The 17855-nt window shown below is 37.3% G+C and overlaps 1 protein-coding gene across 4 annotated transcripts in view; it reads right to left on the bottom strand.

The window, feature by feature from the left end:
• Positions 1–17855, bottom strand: part of Tinag (tubulointerstitial nephritis antigen) — a 103391-nt gene that overhangs the window by 38352 nt on the left and 47184 nt on the right. For all 4 annotated transcript variants that reach the window (XM_060384739.1, XM_060384738.1, XM_060384740.1 and 1 more), the window contains 3 exons: positions 16138–16318; positions 14322–14367; positions 10990–11113 (listed from right to left, as the gene is read on the bottom strand). In XM_060384739.1, the coding sequence (XP_060240722.1) occupies positions 10990–11113; positions 14322–14367; positions 16138–16318 (351 nt within the window). The remainder of the gene's footprint in view (positions 1–10989; positions 11114–14321; positions 14368–16137; positions 16319–17855) is intronic.

Raw genomic sequence — 17855 nt, 5'->3', positions numbered from 1 at the left:
ACCCTTAATATTTCTGTAAAAGTGCCTTTTGTAAAGAAGAAAATTGAATGCAGAAATATACTGTCTTTATACTAGAAAATACTCTAGATAAATTAGTTAGTATAGCCCAATGTAAAATGAGCAGTTTAGATGAGATGTTCTTATTTTCTGCAATCCCTAAAGATAATGTTTTAAAAAAATAATAGTAAAAGCACACATAAGTATAATAGCCACATGTGCATTGTGAGAAGAGTGGTGATGTGGAATAATTTAAGTTTAATGTGAGATTTTTCAATGAAAATGTACTTTATAAACAGTTCCAGATGTTTTTATTATTTATTATTATTTTATTATTCAACTTATTTTATGATGTTATCATAATCTTTTATCAAAATCTGAAAGATATTAATAATATGAGGTGATGTTAAAATTAATGTTCTGCTATAAATGATATAATTGAAACAAAGCTGGTTGAGTTCCTCAGCAGATGAAGCTTTTGAGCCTTTGCATAATGGAGTTAACTCTTAAATCATTGACTGCATTACTATGCAGGATCCACTGTTGTAAATATACATCTGCAGATACATGACAAGTGTTTACTTATTTCAGTAAGTATTTAAATCACTTTTATATTAACCTAAATTTTAAAGTTTAAACTTCCTAAAATGAGATCTTTTCAAATCATAGTCAGTTGGACTTATACTATCAAGTCAATCATTCTTGAGACAAGAACCAAAAATAATTGAAGCTTAAAACTTGGGAGCAGGAAAAGAAAAAGAACAGGAGAGGAGCCTACCATAGATGGCATCTGAAAGACCCTACTTGATCCAAGTATTGAAGCAGAGGCTGAGACTCAGCCAAACTTTGGGCAGAATGCATGGAATTTTATGAAAAATTGGGAGCCTGTAGGGGACTGGAACTCCACAAGGAGCCAACACAAAGAAAAAGAGAAAGAAAGAAAGAAAGAAAGAAAGAAAGAAAGAAAGAAAGAAAGGAAGGAAGGAAGGAAGGAAGGAAGGAAGGAAGGAAGGAAGGAAGGAAGAAAGAAAGAAAGAAAGAAAGAAAGAAAGAAAGAAAGAAAGAAAGAAAAAAAGAAGAAAAGCTGGGCCCTGGGGCCCTACAGAGATTGATAACTCAACCAAGGACCATGCATGAAGATGACTAAAACTCCTACACAGATGTAGCTCATAGACTCAGTCTCAACCTGGAATTCCCTAGTAATGGGAATAGGGACTTTCTCTGGCATGAACTCAGTGGCTGGATCTCTGATCACTTCCCTCTGGAGGGTGCAGCCTTGCCAGGCCACAGAGGAAGACAATGCAGCCAGGCCTGATGAGACCTGATAGACTAGAGTCAGTACTTTTCTTATTGTTTTTATTACTTTCCATATTCAACCTCTGTCGGTTTTCTATCTTAAGAACAATATTTCTACTTTGTAACTTTGTCATTTATCTTTATTTGGCAGTGGGTGGGATTGTCAAAGATCAAACCTGAGTCCTCATACCTGCTAAGCAAAGATTATATGACTGAGCTGCATTCCTAGCCCTCATCTCTATTTTTTGTCTCACCAATATTCTACGCAGTGGGAAGACAGGCTGCTTTTCTCTCTTGCACTCAGTGACATAATTCCCCAGCCAATTTGTGCAGCCACAATTCTAACCCTGGCTTCTTCTGGCCCCGTGTCTTGTTATGTTGTGTTTCAGGTGTGCCACTTTATAGTAACTATATCCTTAAGTTACTTCTCCATCTGCCATGCCTTCCCAGTTAACCCATCATCTTTCAAGCCTGAATTATTATCTTTTACTTAGAGCTCCAAAATTTTCCTATTACATTAAAGTTTTCATGGAAGATTCTTAAAAAAAAAAAAAAAAGGAAAACACAAGTAAAATTCACAGTATTTTTCTACCAAAAACTTTTAGTAACTATCCTTAACTAAAATCTTTCAAGGACACAATTTTGCATTGTGTTGGGGTAAGCAAACCCAGCTTTCTTAGTGCTCTTGGTGAATTCTGTATTCTCTTAACCACAAGGCCTTTACACAACCTGTTCTGGCAGACTGTTTCTATGCAGGCCATGAATCTAAGCTCAAATATAATTCGCAGAGGACATTTTCCCTTATTAAGACTGGATTGTGTTTATTACATTCCATTTTATAATGCCTCCCAAATTTACATTTTACCCATTTTTTATCTCTTCTGCTTGTACGCTGTGTGTCTGGGACACCCTATCTATGTGTCCCAGTCTGTACATACCCAGGGACTTACGTTCTAGTCAAGTGTGAATTTCCAGAGATTTGTTTAATATCTACCACCAACCTGAGTGAAAGAACTGTTTTAGCTTTAGCTCACTGTGCCTAGCACTCAGCAGAATACTGCGAACACCCTAGGGTTATCTTTCTATATCTGTTGATGCATTTGTAGAAGATACCTAGACATCTTCTGTTTATAACCAGTTCATAGCCATATGATGGATTTGCCTCAAAATTCAATGAAATTTCTAGATTCACCTTTAATGTTTCACTCAAACTTAGCTTTCTTCACAATGATTATTGGAAATATGCTATATTTTATCACTTTGCAGCAAAAATATTTTGGGATATTTGTGAGTAGATACATTAAATTAAAATCAATTAAAAAGCCACAATTCACAAACCACTTAGGAAATCGCTTTGTCAATTCTTCAGTCTGCCCTTCTTTGACTATCATATTTTTTGTTTTCTTCCAGGCTTCATACCACTATAGTTTGTCTCCTCTCTCATTGGATAATCACCTAACTTAAAAACACTCTTTATACTACTGACTGTCTGTTTACTACCTGCATTCTGGCCCATATAAAATATAATTCTAATTTTTTATTAATTATGTAATTTTTATCAGACCTTCAATTTGATGAGAGACAGAATCTCTGTCTGTTTCACTCATGGATACAGCCCAGCACTTAATTGTTTGTTCCCAAAAATATGACAGATAAAACATTGATTAAACATAAAAATAGTGATTTGAAACATTATTATCTTTCAGCAATATTCAGACTACTGCCTCTATAAAAGCATGTTCTACAGAGATGACAATAAGGAAAATACTTGTCACCTTTTAATATAATTATCTAGAATTTCAAATATTGAATTTAATAGATGAATTCTATCAGGGACTCTTGAGAAACATTTGCACAATAAATAGCATTTAATCAGACATAGTGTAAATCTCAGCGATGTGGATAAATCATGACCACGCAGTGTGATTGTAACATAGGGAGCATGGGCTGGAATATAAATTCTCAAAGAATATATTTTGTTGCTTAGACACAATATTTTAAGGTTTCACCATCTAGGATTTGTCTTGAAACCAAAACAATTCCTTACTTTTGTTAGTGCTATATTCTAATTAGCAGTATAGAAATGCTGTCTAAAAATACAGTATTTTTTTAATACAACATCTACAATAGGATCAAGAAAGGTTTGGCGCATAAAAGGAAGATCCATACAATAGGAGTGTTAAAAAAAAGAAGCATTCTAGACAGTCCATCACTATCCTGTGATTAATACATAGGACAACAGCCTTATCATCTCCTGATAGAAGCTTATGGATGTATCTGCTTCACTTTTTGTGTTAGCTGTGTTTTCATGGCTGATACCAAATTTCTAACAAGAGACATCTTCAAGGAATAAGGTTATAGGTTGAGTTATGGTTTCAGAAGACACAGTTCATCTTGGTGGCCAAGGCACAGCAGCAAAAGTGGCTCACACCTGCCACTGGGAGGACTTGCTCATGTGCTGGTGGGTCAGGACTCACAGAGGAAAAGGGCGCTCAGCAACCCTCTGCCTTCCCCCTTCTCATCCAGTGTGAGACCCCAGACGACAGAGTGGTGCTACCCAGAGTAAAGGCACGTCACATGAAAACTTCAGTTGATTCACTATGAGAAGTGCTTACAGACACAACCAGACATGTGATTCATTGATTTCTGAGCTATTTCATTGTTTTGTTTTTCATTTGTTTATTCTTTTTGTTTATTTGTTGGCAATTTTTAATATAATTTTTATTTACTATAATTTATTTACTTTATATTCTAGCTGTAGCCCCATCCTCATCCTCTCCCAATACCTCCATCCCTCCCTCATCTCCTCCCATACCCTTTCCCTAGTCCACTTACTTCCCTTCTATTTTACCCTAGCCTATCAGGTCTCTGAGCTATTTTTTAATCCAATAGAGATGACAATGGGAATTAACCATCATTTCTGAAAAATCAAGACTACATATTACTCCAGCTTCTGTTCCCTACTGCTCAGCACTCAATATAAGCTCGAATTCATTTGTTCAAGAAAATTAAATCTAATAGCTTTGACTTCTACACAGAGGACGGCAAACAGTTTGTTGAGACAAATTTGTTAGGTACTTCACAAAAGTATATTGAGCTCTTCAGATAAGGGACATTAACTTTCTTGAGCTCCTTGATTAGTCTCTAACCCACTGATGCATTTATCTCCTGAATGTAGCAATTACCAAATAAGGAATTGCTGGTAGAGAAAGAAATTAAAATCTGCTGCTCCAGGGCACCAAACAATGCCCAGATGGCCTAAAACATTTGTCAAAAAGATAGATATATTAACTACCAACAAAGTTAGTTTTGTTAATTGTCACGGAAGGGAGATAAATTTGTAAAAGTTCCAGGAGCTTATGAATGTGAACACACTACAGGGACTAACACAGTTAGTATGAGGATTATAGAAACAACGGCAGTAGTAAAATGGAAAAAAACATTTATATCTCATTCAATCACAGCCTGAGTGAAAATAACATGTGGGTCATGGCTACTTAAGCAGTAGAGACAGAGATACTGAGCAGTTCCAATAAATCAGAAGGCCCTGAAAGAGAAAATTACATGTACCACATAACATGTTGTGAGGAAGTTTTTGTAGACCAAAGATATCATCAGACAAGACAAAAAATAATTATAGTAATGGATATCAAATACACAAGTGATGATTAGAAAAATAAAGTTGCAAACTGATGGGGAGTTGAACTAAAGCAGAGATATCTTGAATCACAGAGACAAAGCATGCAATCATGGATAATCCATTTATGCTCATTTCCTTTCTGAAAATTCACTACATGATTAGAACCAGAAAAACAAACTTTAATAATTAATTGCTATTTTTTAACTTTAGTCAATGAAGCAGTCATACTATAAAACATAACTTGAAGGAACAATAGATAAACTCGTTTTGCACTATAGCAAAATAAGACCAGACATTGAGAGATGGCACAGATTCAAAACTTTCCTCAAAAAAATCAATCTTTGAAAGCATGTTGGACTTTGTAGAAGTGTCTATCAAGATTTTTTTTATTAATTAGAGTTTATTCACTTTGTATCCCAGCTGTAGCCCCCTCCCCCATCTCCTCCCAATCTTACCCTAACCTGTCTCTTCTACTCCTATGCCCCTCCCCCAGTCCAATGATAGGGAGGTCCTCCTCCCCTTCCATCTGACCCTAGTCTATCAAGTCTCATCAGGACTGGCTTCTTTGTCTTCCTCTGTGGACTGGTAGGGCTGCTCCCCCCTCAAGTGGAAGTGATCAAAGAGCTGGCCAATGGGTTCATGTCAGAGAGGGTCCCTGCTTCAAGTTTTGGGGAGCCCTTTTGGGCATGCTGGAGAGGATGTGGAGAAAGAGGAACCCTACTCCATTGCTGGTGGTAATGTAAACTTGTACAACCACTTGAAAATCAATCTGGAACTTTCTCAGAAAATTAGGAATAGTGCTACCTCAAGATCCAGCTATATCACTCCTAGGCATATATCCAAAAGATACTCAAGTATACAACAAGGACATTTGCTCAACCATGTTCATAGTAGCTTTATTCATAATAGCCAGAAGCCAGAAACAACCCAGATGTCCCTCAGTTGAGGAATGGGTACAATAATTGTGGTACATTTATACAATGGAATGCTACTCAGCAATTAAAAGGAAAACATGAAATTTGTGGGGAATTAGAAAATATCATTCTTAGTGAGGTATCTCAGAAGCAGAAAGACACACATAGTGTATATTCACTTATTAGTGGATATCAGACATATAATATAGGATAAACATATTAAAATCTATACTCCTAAAGAAGCTAAGCAAGAAGGAGAACCCTGGGTAAGATGATCAATACTCATTCAGAAAGGCAAATGGGATAGACTTTGTAAGAGGGAGAAAACAGGGAACAGGAGAGGAACCTACCAAAAAGTGTCTCTGAAAGACTCTACCCAGCAGGATATCAAAGCAGATGCTGAGACTCATAACCAAACTTTGGGCATGGTACATAGAATCTTATGAAAGAAGGAGGAGATGAAAGACCTAGAGGGGACAGGAGCTCAACAAGAAGAACAACAGAACCATAAAATTAGGCACAAGGGTCTTTTGTGAGACTGATACTACAACGAAGGACCATGCATGGAGATAACCTAGAACCCCTGCACAGATGTAGCCCATGGCAACTCAGTCTCCAAGTGGGTTCCCTTGTAAGGGGAACAGGAGCTGTCTCTGACATGAACTCAGTGGCTAGCTCTTTGACCACCTCTGCCTGAGCAGAGGGCAGCCTTACCATGCTACAGAGGAAGTTAATGCAGCCAGTCCTGAATAGACCTGATAGGCTAGGGTCAAATGGAAGGGGAAGGGGACCTCCTCTATCAGTGGACTCGGGGAGGGTCAAGAAAGGAGAAGAGGGAGGGAGGATGGAGTTGGAAGGGGATGAAGGAGGAGGCTACATCTGGGATACAAAGTGAATAAATTATAATAAATAAAAAATAAATTAATTAAATTAAATATAAAAAAGAACCAGGCATTCCTTTAGGAAAGAAGAAATAAATGAAAGGGTCTTGTTATCATCCAGTGTCCACAAACTTGAATCAAAACTGAGAAGTTCCCTGGCTTTCTTCTCTCTATCTTATCTTTAAACAAAAAGAAAAAAATCCCTATTTAAAGATTGATAATAACAATTGAGAACCAGCTAAAACAGGAACTAAACTATCATGAATTAGATGATTTGGTAAAATAAAGTCATTGTGTGAAGAGACCTGGTCTCATGAAGCTTCAATCTAGGTGATACATCTCAACAACAACAACAAAAAAAAGATTATTAAATCATTCACTAAGGCAAAAGTCTATAATTAAATGAAACTCTAGAGAAATAGAACAGAAGGAAACAAAGAACAGAAATAATGGGGACAGAGCAAATGGTGGATTCCATAGGACATTCAGAGGAGCAACTCTGATAAGCTAAATTTGAGAAGACCAGATGAAAGTGCATACCCCAAGGGATTGGATATTTGTACAACATTTTAGATGAAGGGAGAGTCACAATGAGTAGAATTCTACAGCAGACAGCTGGTAGCTGTGGTAGTTTAGTAGGCAAGACAATCCTAGGCAAAATCATTGCAAAGAACATCATATTTACTCTAAGCAAAGTGGAAAAATCACTATAGTGTTCTAAACATGAACAGCTAAATCTGAGTAATGTTCTAAATAGAGACCCTGGTTTCTATGTTAAAAAATATAATTAGTGGAGAAAGCAAAGTGTAGAATACCTAGCTATGAAGTAAACTTAATGGACACTCAGGCAAGGGAACTGCAAAGGATAAAGAATGGTTGACTTTTAACATAATACCCATGGGCTGTAGAAGAGGAATGAAAGGTAATTCCAAGGCATCCAGCCAGAGCATGTGAAAGGATGGCTTCATGGATTCAGAGGGGTAATGACGATGCCTCACAGAGAGAGAGGAAGATAAAGAGTGCTGTTTTGACAGTACTAAGTTTGAAACATCCAACTTCTGCATGGGAAGAATTTGCTTAGAGCACAGAATATACATGTCTGGAGTTCAGAAGAGAGGTCTAACCTCGAAATAGGTTTTAGCTGATACCACAGTTTATTTGATGCTGAAACCCAGAAAGAACCCAGAAAGTACTGAATTTACAAACGGATGAGGAAGAAGAGTAGGGAGAGGAGAGCAAGATCTGAAGTCAGGGTTTGGCAACTACAACAATGTACAGCAATGACAGCCAGAACAAGAGGAGAAAAAAAATCTGGCAAATTGCAACATGTATAGAAATGTCAGGAGAGGTGTATAGGCAAAGGGGGAAATCTGACAAATGGCTTTAACAGGCAGAAACAATTGGTAGCCTTGAAATAAGCAGGTTGTAGAAATGTAATGGGGTGGATAAATCTGAGAAAATGCTTGGTGAAGTTAAGAAAGACTTGGGGAGTAAGTCAGTGACTGCAAGCAAAGCCTGCGATGGAATTGATGCTAAGAGAGCACATTATTAAACTGAGAAGTTAATAGTAAAGGTTTCCCAGCACTTGGGAAGCAGAGGCAGGCAGATCTCTTGAGTTTGAGGCCAGCCTAGTCTACAGAGTGGAGTTCCAGAACAGCCAGGACTACACAGAGATGCCCTGTCTCAAACAAAACAAAACAAAAGTAAAAAAGAAAGCTTCTAAAAGCTGAGATCTGAGAAACAAGAGGATTTACTCAAATGAAATAAAATCCTGAGGTGAAAGAGAGAGAACTAACTCCCTAGTGAGTCCCTGAATAGTTGGGCAGGTTGGGGGATATGCTGTAAGAGAAATTTAGGAACAATGACACACGGTGTCTGTGTACATTTTGCAAAATAAAGACGGCATATGCCGCTGGTGACACTTGTGACATCAGGAAATGTGTTCTGATACCTTCGCACATACAGTTATCATTTAAAGGCAAGAAGAAGCATCCATGATTTTGAGAAAACATTTAAAGAATGAGAAACAAAGAGAATAAGTGTTTAGAAGGTGATTAACTGGTAGTATAAGACATCTGGTTGAAATTTATCATTATAAAATTACACAGAAGGAAAATCTATAGTTTTTGTAAATATTTTTGTTTTTGTTTTGATAGTATAATACAATGATCCAGGCAAGGAAGAAAAGTCAAGGGTGTAATGCTGGTTGGTTTCAATGGCAACTTGCCACAAATTAGAATAACCTTGAGTAGGGAACCTCAACTGAAGAGTTATCCCAATTGTTGGGTTGCAGAAATGGCTCAGAGGTTAAAAGTCATCTGAAATCAATCTGGCACTTTCTCAGAATGGAATAGCTAGGAATAGCGCTTCCTCAAGATCCAGCCATACCACTCCTGGGCATATATCCAAAAGAGGCTCAAGTACACAAAAAGGACATTTGCTCAACCATGTTTGTAGCAGCTTTATTTGTAATAGCCAGAAGCTGGAAACAACCCAGATGCCCCTCAACTGAAGAATGGATGCAGAAATTATGGTACATCTACACAATGGAATATTACTCAGCAATGAAAAATAAGGAAATCATGAAATTTGCAGGTAAATGGTGGGATCTGGAAAGGATCATCCTGAGTGAGTTGTCCCAGAAGCAAAAAGACACACATGGTATATACTCACTCATATAGACATACAACATAGGACAAACCCACTAAAACCTGTGCATCTAAAGAAACTAAGCAAGAGAGAGGACCCTAACTAAAATGTCCAATCCCCATCCGGAAAGGCAAAGAGGATGGACAGCAGAAGAAGAAGAAAACAGGAAACAACCTAGGAACCTACCACAGAGGGCCTCTGAAAGCCTCTGCCCTTCAGACTATCAAAGCAGATGCTGAGCCTGATGGGCAACTGTTGGGCAGAGTGAATGGAATTTTAGGTAAGAACTGGGAAATAGTAAGAGCTGGAGAGGACAGGGTCTCCACAAGGAGAGCAACAGAACAAGAAAATTTGAACACAGGGAACTTCCCAGAGACTCATACTCCAACCAAGGACTATTCATAGAGATAACCCAGAACCCCTGCACAGATGTAGCCCAGGGCAGTTCAGAGTCCAATTGGGTTACATAGTAATGTGAAGAGGGACTGCCTCTGACATAATCTGATTGGCCTGCTCTTTGATCACCTCCCCCTGGGGGGGAGCAGCCTTACCAGGCCACAGAAGATGACAATGCAGCCACTCCTGATGAGATCTGATAGACTAAGATCAGAAGGAAGGAGAGGAGGACCTCCCCTATCAGTGGACTTGGGGAGGGACATGCATGAAGAAGGGAGAGGGAGGGTGGGACTGGGAAGAGAGGAGGGAAGGGCTTATGGGGGGATACAAAGTGAATAAAGTGTAATTAATAAAAGTTAAAAAAAATAAAGGAGAGGTCATGATGGAAAAATTATTGTCTTTTAGGTTCTCTCCTGCCTGCTCAGCCCGCCTGCTCGCTGATGAGTTGATTTATCCTGTTGCTGCTGCTACTGCTGATCCCATCGCTGATCTGAGAACCAGCATCCAGGCTCCTTCACTGACAGAAAACCAGCTCTCCAGGGACCTCCCCCATTTTAGGGGCCAGACTGAGACTGTTGAAACATTCAGCCCTGTGGACTGAGTAAGTGCTGGGTTCTAGTCTTCTCTAAGGTGAGACAGCCACTGTGGATCTATACCAAATGCTGAAGAAGCCAGCCTCAAGGACCCAGCAGCTACTGGGTTGTCTGCCTCTCAGGTGCAAGAAAACCGTTGCTATTATCTTTATGTAAGTCTATTGAACGTGTTCCGACATGTCCTTGTTATCTGTTCATTCCTCTCCTTACTGACTAATGAACTAATAGAGGTTATCATAAATGCTTACTATGGAGTTATAACTAAGTACTGGTATGTAAGTTTATGAGAGGGTCAGTTGAATTAATAATTTGTTATGGCATATGAAGAGCGGTTGGATTCGAAGATAGAAGAGGATATGAACTGGGAAACTGGAAAACACTAGTCAGATATACAAAATTAAATCTCTAAACATAATGATGAAAATGCAAATGGGTAACATACAGCTGAAAATAAATTATTCAAGGCAAACAGAGATATCAGATACAGGCTCAAAGAAAGTATGATTGAATATTCAAAAACACTTAATCAACCAATCCATCATTGCTACATAGATGTTCCCTCTTTTTCTCTAATTTACTTTCCAGATACCCAACACTCCAAATAATGAAGATAATCGCCTTACCCAGTGAGCTTGACCGCATGTGTCCGAAGTTTTCTATACTTTTCTGGTTCTTCGCCTGTGCTGACAACATGTCTGTATATTCCTGACTTATAATAGAAGAAATCATCATGGACTTGCATTATGGCTGAAATAAAGCCAAAAGGATAAACAGCACCATTACTAAAAAGCCTTTTCAGAATCTCAGAAATTCTCCCTGAGCAACTGGTAGTTAAATTGTAAAGTATGGCGTCCAAGGAGAGCACACCTGATTTTCTTATTAACTGTTTACAAACTTATTATTCCTTTAATAAAGGAACAATTTCTCAACTACTTATAATGTGACTTCTGTACATGTTTTGTATTTAAAATGTCTTTCCAGCCTTTCTTTTGTGTGATCTAGTAAAGAAAAAAAAATGTGCAAAAGAATATTATGTCAGGATTTCATCCTTTCTGCTCTGGAGAGCTGAGTCTGTGCTGCACTCTTTAAAAACCACAGCCAACGCTTCATACAATTCTGCTTCAGTCCTCACTTAGATTACTTCTTTTCTATTTCATGTGGTGCTTTGTGGAAGGGCTTGTGCAATCCAAGTTGAAGACTTCAAACTTCTCTCTCAGGAGGCATAGACTAAAGTCCTTTTTTTTTTTAATTTGGGACTAGATATGAATATCATGGTAGCTAAAAACAAAGCCTGCCTACTTCACCTCAACACGCATTTTAAATAAAGTCCAAATGAAGGTCGCTAGCATTTGCTAGATCCTACAATGAATCTCACACTGCAGAGGAAAATGTGGCTTTTCCTGTTCTGTTTTTAGCTTCTTTCTTTAGTATTCAGGGCCTTTTGCAAAATGTAAGTGTCATTGTAATTGACTCTCCTTTATCCACTATGAAAACACATCCCCACAGGGTTTTAAGACTTCTTAGATTCTACTCTATGCAAATTTCTGATTTCTGAAGCTTTTAGAGAAATGCTCACAGTGTTACTTATTCAAGGTTGACATTCTTTTGTCCCAAAACAGAAATGCTGTAAGTTAAATCAGGCTACCGCAAGTAGACAATCAAACTGCACCTACAGCAATAACCAAATAGCATTCTTTTCATTCACAAAAAAGTATTAAGATATTCCCAGTGATTTTTTTCTCTCCATATAATTGCTATAAAACTTCCAACTAAAGCAAAGGGTACGAAGTCATCAAAAAAGGCTGGGTGAGGTGGTGCACGCCTGTAATCCCAACACTTCGGAGGTATAGGCGGGCAGACCACCACAAGTTTGAGGTCAGCCTGATCTAGAAAGTGAGTCCAGGACATCCAAGGTTGCACAGAGAAACCCTGTCTTGAAAAACCAAAGAAGAAGAAGAAAAAGAAGAGGAGGAGGAGGAGGAGGAGGAGGAGGAGGAGGAGGAGGAGGAGGAAGAGGAGGAAAAAGAGGAGGAGAAAGAGGAGGAGGAAGAGGAGGAGGAAGGAAAGAAGAAACTACCATCACGAGTAATTCAAAGGCATCATCTTCCTTTAGTCTCTGACATTAATCCAAAGTGGACAAATCTACAAGCTTTGTGGATGTTTAAGAAACTGCTCCGTACTCTAACACTTGGAAAGCTGCCTACAACAAGCTACTACACAGAGCTGTAAGATATTTGGGGACAAAACAGGGAAGCCCCGGTTCATTTTTGTCTTGACTCTGCCTAAGGCTGACAGGAGGTGATTTCTCAACAACCCAAAAGAAAGTTCAGTGATTTGAATTTTTATTTTATTGCCTTGAAATTTCTCTACTTCTAATTTATTATGAGAAACTCAAAAAATAACACACGGCTACAAATTAAACCTCAGCTTCCTACACCCTTAAAAAATTAAGAATCAAATTTATTTTGATTAGAAGCATGGGTTGGAGGGTTAGTATCACAATGATTTAGAAATTCAGAATGATCTAAGCCAACTTTGTTGCCTTGCCTAATGAATTGCTAAAACCATTTAAGAAGAAAATGTCAAACTGGGGGTTGTGAGTTTGGCCTTTAATTAAAATGTCTTCTGTCTTTCAAATTTGTTTCGCAGACACTACTAGACAAAGCACAGAGTAAAATTACACACGAATTTGCACAGCTATAACAGCCAACAAATTTCGTATGTTTAAGAAGATAAGAGCCTTATTCATTGGTTGTAATGTTAATGAAATGTTCCAAGATTTTTAAAATTAAGTTTTAGGATGCGTTTACTGTAGGTTTTGATTTCTTGATAAGTAATTTCAACACAGTTATTAAAATCCATGGTTCTTCCTATATCAATACTAATTGAATCAACATTCAGAGATATAGAAAAAAAGAAAAGTAGCCAATAGTCCCTCAAATGCAGGACAAGTGTTTTTGATTTATGCCCCACTGTATTGATATTATATTTGGCCCCTACACTGTTCATTACTGGAATTCCCATTTCACGGCTCATTTGCCTTTTTCCCTATCCACTTCAGGGAGAATGTTATACGGAAAATACATTCTGTGAATTTATCTATATTAACATTACTGGTACACGACAAATTCCAATAAAGAAAAACATCAGATATACCCTAAAGTCAAAATCTATATCATTTATACTACTGTATAATCATATTATGTAACAGTAAAGTTTACTACCAATAACAAATTTACAAAATAGGTCAAATTTTAAAATGGTTTTGTAAAACGCAAAAGTCATCCTAGTTTGTCTGATTGTCCTTGATCTAATATAAAAAGAAAACCAATTACTTTGTTTTTAGTAGTGCTCATTGTTTTTATCGATGAATTCCTAAAGTCACTATACTGAAAGTGTTTAAAGATCTAACCTTATGTGTGATTCTTACATGGGAATATGCGAGTTGCATTGAATTAATCACTGCACGCTAGGTGTGCCTCTCAGGTGCTCCATGAACTCTGAAAAGACTCAGCTGACTTTCCTTAAATGTGTTATTAGTATTGAAGAGATGATGCAGCCAGTCCTGATGAGACCTGATAGGCTAGAGTCAGATGGAAGGGGAGGAGGACCTCCCCTACCAGTGGACTTGGGCAGGGGCATGGGAGGAGATGAGGGAGGACAGGACTGGGAGGAAACATGGGAAGAGGCTGCAGAGGGGTACAAAGTGAATAAATTGTAATTAATTAATTACATTTAAAAAAGAGTTCAAGTCATAAACAAGTTTATCTCTTTAAAATAAACTGGAAACTCCTGGTATGCTTTGATGAGCCAATCCTGTGATTGCACAGGCTAGAAGAGTTGAACACTTATGATGATGTCTAAGATTTTCTCTTTTATTAAGCTCCCTTAACATTATATCATATAATGTACTATAAGAATTCATAACTGAAAATGACATTTCATTTGAGCTTACCTTGAACTGGCCCGTTTTGTATGATTTCTCTCATAATTTCAGTTTCCTGGAATAAAGTATATCAATGGACATCAATGAGAAGAACTAAAGCTAATGTCTGTTGTAAAATAAGAGCTGTTGTACAATATGAGCAATCCATTTACTGATTACAAAATTCTCAATGACTTGGCCACTTTCAGCAGACTGTAATCCTGCTGTGAAATGGTCACGTGTGCCATATTGCATTAACGAACTTGCTAAAACCAGGATAAGCCCATTTGCTTTATTGACTTTTATTACGATAATTTTGAGGTGAAGTGAAAAATGCCATAACTTTTATGGTGGTAAAGAAAAATAGTGAAGGTAAGTTAGAAGATTTAGTGAGTGAATAACTATGTTATCTACCATCTTGTGAAAACAAGAGCAGCCACACCAAGCAACATGAATAAGGCTCAAGGACTGCACTACAAACATTGCTTTTTTGCACTCACTGTCCCCTCAGTAGGGAGGCAGGCCTTTCTTCCTCCCTCTCTCCCTCCCTTCTTCCCTTTCTCCTCCTCCTTCTCTCTCTCTTTCTTTTTCTCCATTCTCATTCACCACAAGGATGTATTGCAAACTGTGGTAAAACAAATTTTGATGTTTCATCGTCCATAAGATAATTATGTCTTGGTCAGACAATGGAAGAGCTAATATAATATCATGCAATATATTCTGTTATAAGGACAATCATAAAGGGCCATTGATAAAAACAAAAAAGGAACCTAATCCCATCGGCAATTAAAGGAAAGCATAAAGAAGTTTAGCCATAGGTCAGGACTATTGGATGATATTTTCCCATATGGAAAGGTGAATACTCATTTGGGTCAAAAGAATTATCTTCTATGTCAGTAAAGACTATCGAGAAGTCATGCTAAGTCTAGACAATAGAAAATAATGTCATATATCAATATCATTATGGGTGAGTACAGGGTTAAATAGTGGCAAGACACTAATTTCTGTAAGTTGTAATTTCTATAAGTTGGGCATAAATGACCGGTACACCAGAATAAAAACACTGGATTATGATCTAGAGAGAACTGGCAATAACCAAAAGTTCATATATTTCTCAAGTTATTCCAGATATCTCTGATAAGATTAGGTTAAAATTGGATCAGAATGAAGCTAACTCTTGTTAGCTGGACTCTTTTCTCCAGTGAGGGTCACTTATATTGTGGACTAAGGCATGAGATCAATAAAATAAACTATTGCTGCTAAAAGGTAGTGGCTTAGCTGTGACTTGTCAGCTTTATTCACCTTTATATTTTATGAATAATAATTAAAAACAGTGTTTTATGAGGCATTTTAAAATTTAAACCAATCCTTTACATTGCTGCTATAACAATTTAAAACCTGCTCGAAATGCAAGTTTTTAATGGACACTGTAAGAACAACAACTGTAGCTGAACAGGCAAGGGAGATTCGGTGGGAGATTCATTTGCCACTGTGATTGATGTCCTGAGTTCAATCCCCAGGACCCACATGATGGAAGGAGGGGACTGGCTCCTGCTAAGTTGTTTGATCTCCATATACATGTGTAGTACATTCATCCTTAGACAGACACCCACAAACACACACAGTATATATGTATGTATATATATGTATGTATGTATATGTATGTATATATATGTATATATATATATACAAATACACAGATAAATGGAGTAAGAATAGGAAAGCATATCTGTAAATAGAACATTTGTTAGTCTATAATAGTTTTGAATAATTTTAAGATAGTATAACAGCAGAACCAAATAGTTTCAGGATGCCATCCTTGTGTGTTCTTGCTATTTAGACTTACATTGGAAGAGATTCTGTATGGCGGGGAACATTGGTAAATCCTGTTGGATTTCTCGAAGCTGTTGGGACAAGGCTTTGTGGCATGCCTTTTTCCCCTCCCATCTGACCTACTTGCCATAGCACAGATATTATTGGTAGTGTTGTGGTCCTTGAAAAGTGGGTAGCACGAATGAGATACCAGTCTAAGAGAAATAAGAAAGAAGATAGTATTTAGGAAAATGCCATAGTATCCTGTCTATACTCAGTTTTGCTGAACTGAATATTTGTGAGTTCTGCTGTTTATTTGCCTGCATAATTCTAAAACGGCAACCAGCTACATAACACAGCAGCTTAATGATACTATAGTCTTCCCTCCTTTTAAAATTATGAGCTTTTAAGTCTTTATTCATTTTTGATAAATAATTATATACTTGTCAAGTAATTTCCTGAAGATGAAAAGTATCCAACAATAAATCCAGATTAATATGAAGACAATAAATTTGATTGTTTGCCTACAGATTATTCTAAAATCTTAACTAATTTTAGATTTTTTTTAATTTTGTTTACACTTTCATTAAGCTATTCTTTTTCTTAACATTTCGTTGAATATATGTCTAGCTCTTGATACTGTGGGAAAAACAATATAATTTTAGTATATTCAAATTTATAGAGTAAAAACTTATAAATTGTTAATTATTTAAAAATTATACTGTTGTTGGTATGTTTTGAAACTAAGCACACAAATTATTTGGCTTCAAAATATTTGACTACAAATTTAACATTACTTTATTGAACATAAGAAGTGGATAGTAAGGAAATAAACTGACATAAGTAGTTATATAAATATGCACACCAAAATGGCCATCGGCAAAGAACTAGCAGCAATTAATGACTGCTGGCAGAGAAGACAGCCAGGGATGAATCCCCTAATTGGTTATTAAATACAATGTGGTCAGCCCTGAAACCAGACACAGGCAAACAATAAAACAGATTTAGCAGGTTATATTCATATATTTGTACGTAAAATTGCACACATACATATGTATGTTTGTAATAGAAATAATGAGTGAAATCATAAATTTGAGGGTTGAGGAACAGAAGAGGGGTTGAGCAGAGGGTCTACAGGAAGAAAAGGGATGGGAGAACTCTGATATAATTCTATTTTTATTAGAAATGCATTCTTTTTTTTAATATGTCAAATCTCTACAAATTAGGTAATGATATCTGAACTTAGGCCTTAAGCCATTAAGCAGGTTTAAGTGAGATCATGAGAATGGGCCTCTTACGAATATGAATATTCTCCTCATAAAAGTAGGAAGCAATCTCTCCACTATATGGGGATCCTTTGAGAGTGAAAACATTTGCCATGCCCGTAAAGAGCCCTTCTGACGGACTGAAACAGCCAGTATGTTGATTGTGACTTTGCAAGTTCCAGAACAAAATGTCTATTTTCTATGGCATATGTACCTATCAAAATTGTATGTGTGTGTGTGTGTATGTGTGTGTCCTATGTGTTTGCACATGCATATGTGTGTGTACATGCGTGATGGTACTTCTGTACATAATTACACATATGGAGGAGAGATTGAGGCTCTTGTCTTTCTCTTTCACCCTCCTCTTTTTTTTAGGCGGTTTCTCACTGATCCTAGACCTCACGGATGGACTAGTCTGTCTGACAAGTGAGTCCCTGGGATATGTCTGTTTCTGAATTACTGGCACTGGTATTATAGGCTTGTAATA

Source organism: Meriones unguiculatus, chromosome 6, assembly GCF_030254825.1.
Source record: "Meriones unguiculatus strain TT.TT164.6M chromosome 6, Bangor_MerUng_6.1, whole genome shotgun sequence".
In the NCBI taxonomy this organism is placed as follows: domain Eukaryota; kingdom Metazoa; phylum Chordata; class Mammalia; order Rodentia; family Muridae; genus Meriones; species Meriones unguiculatus.
The sequence above is the reverse complement of the archived record's forward strand: the minus strand, read 5'-3'. Positions and strand labels throughout refer to the sequence as shown.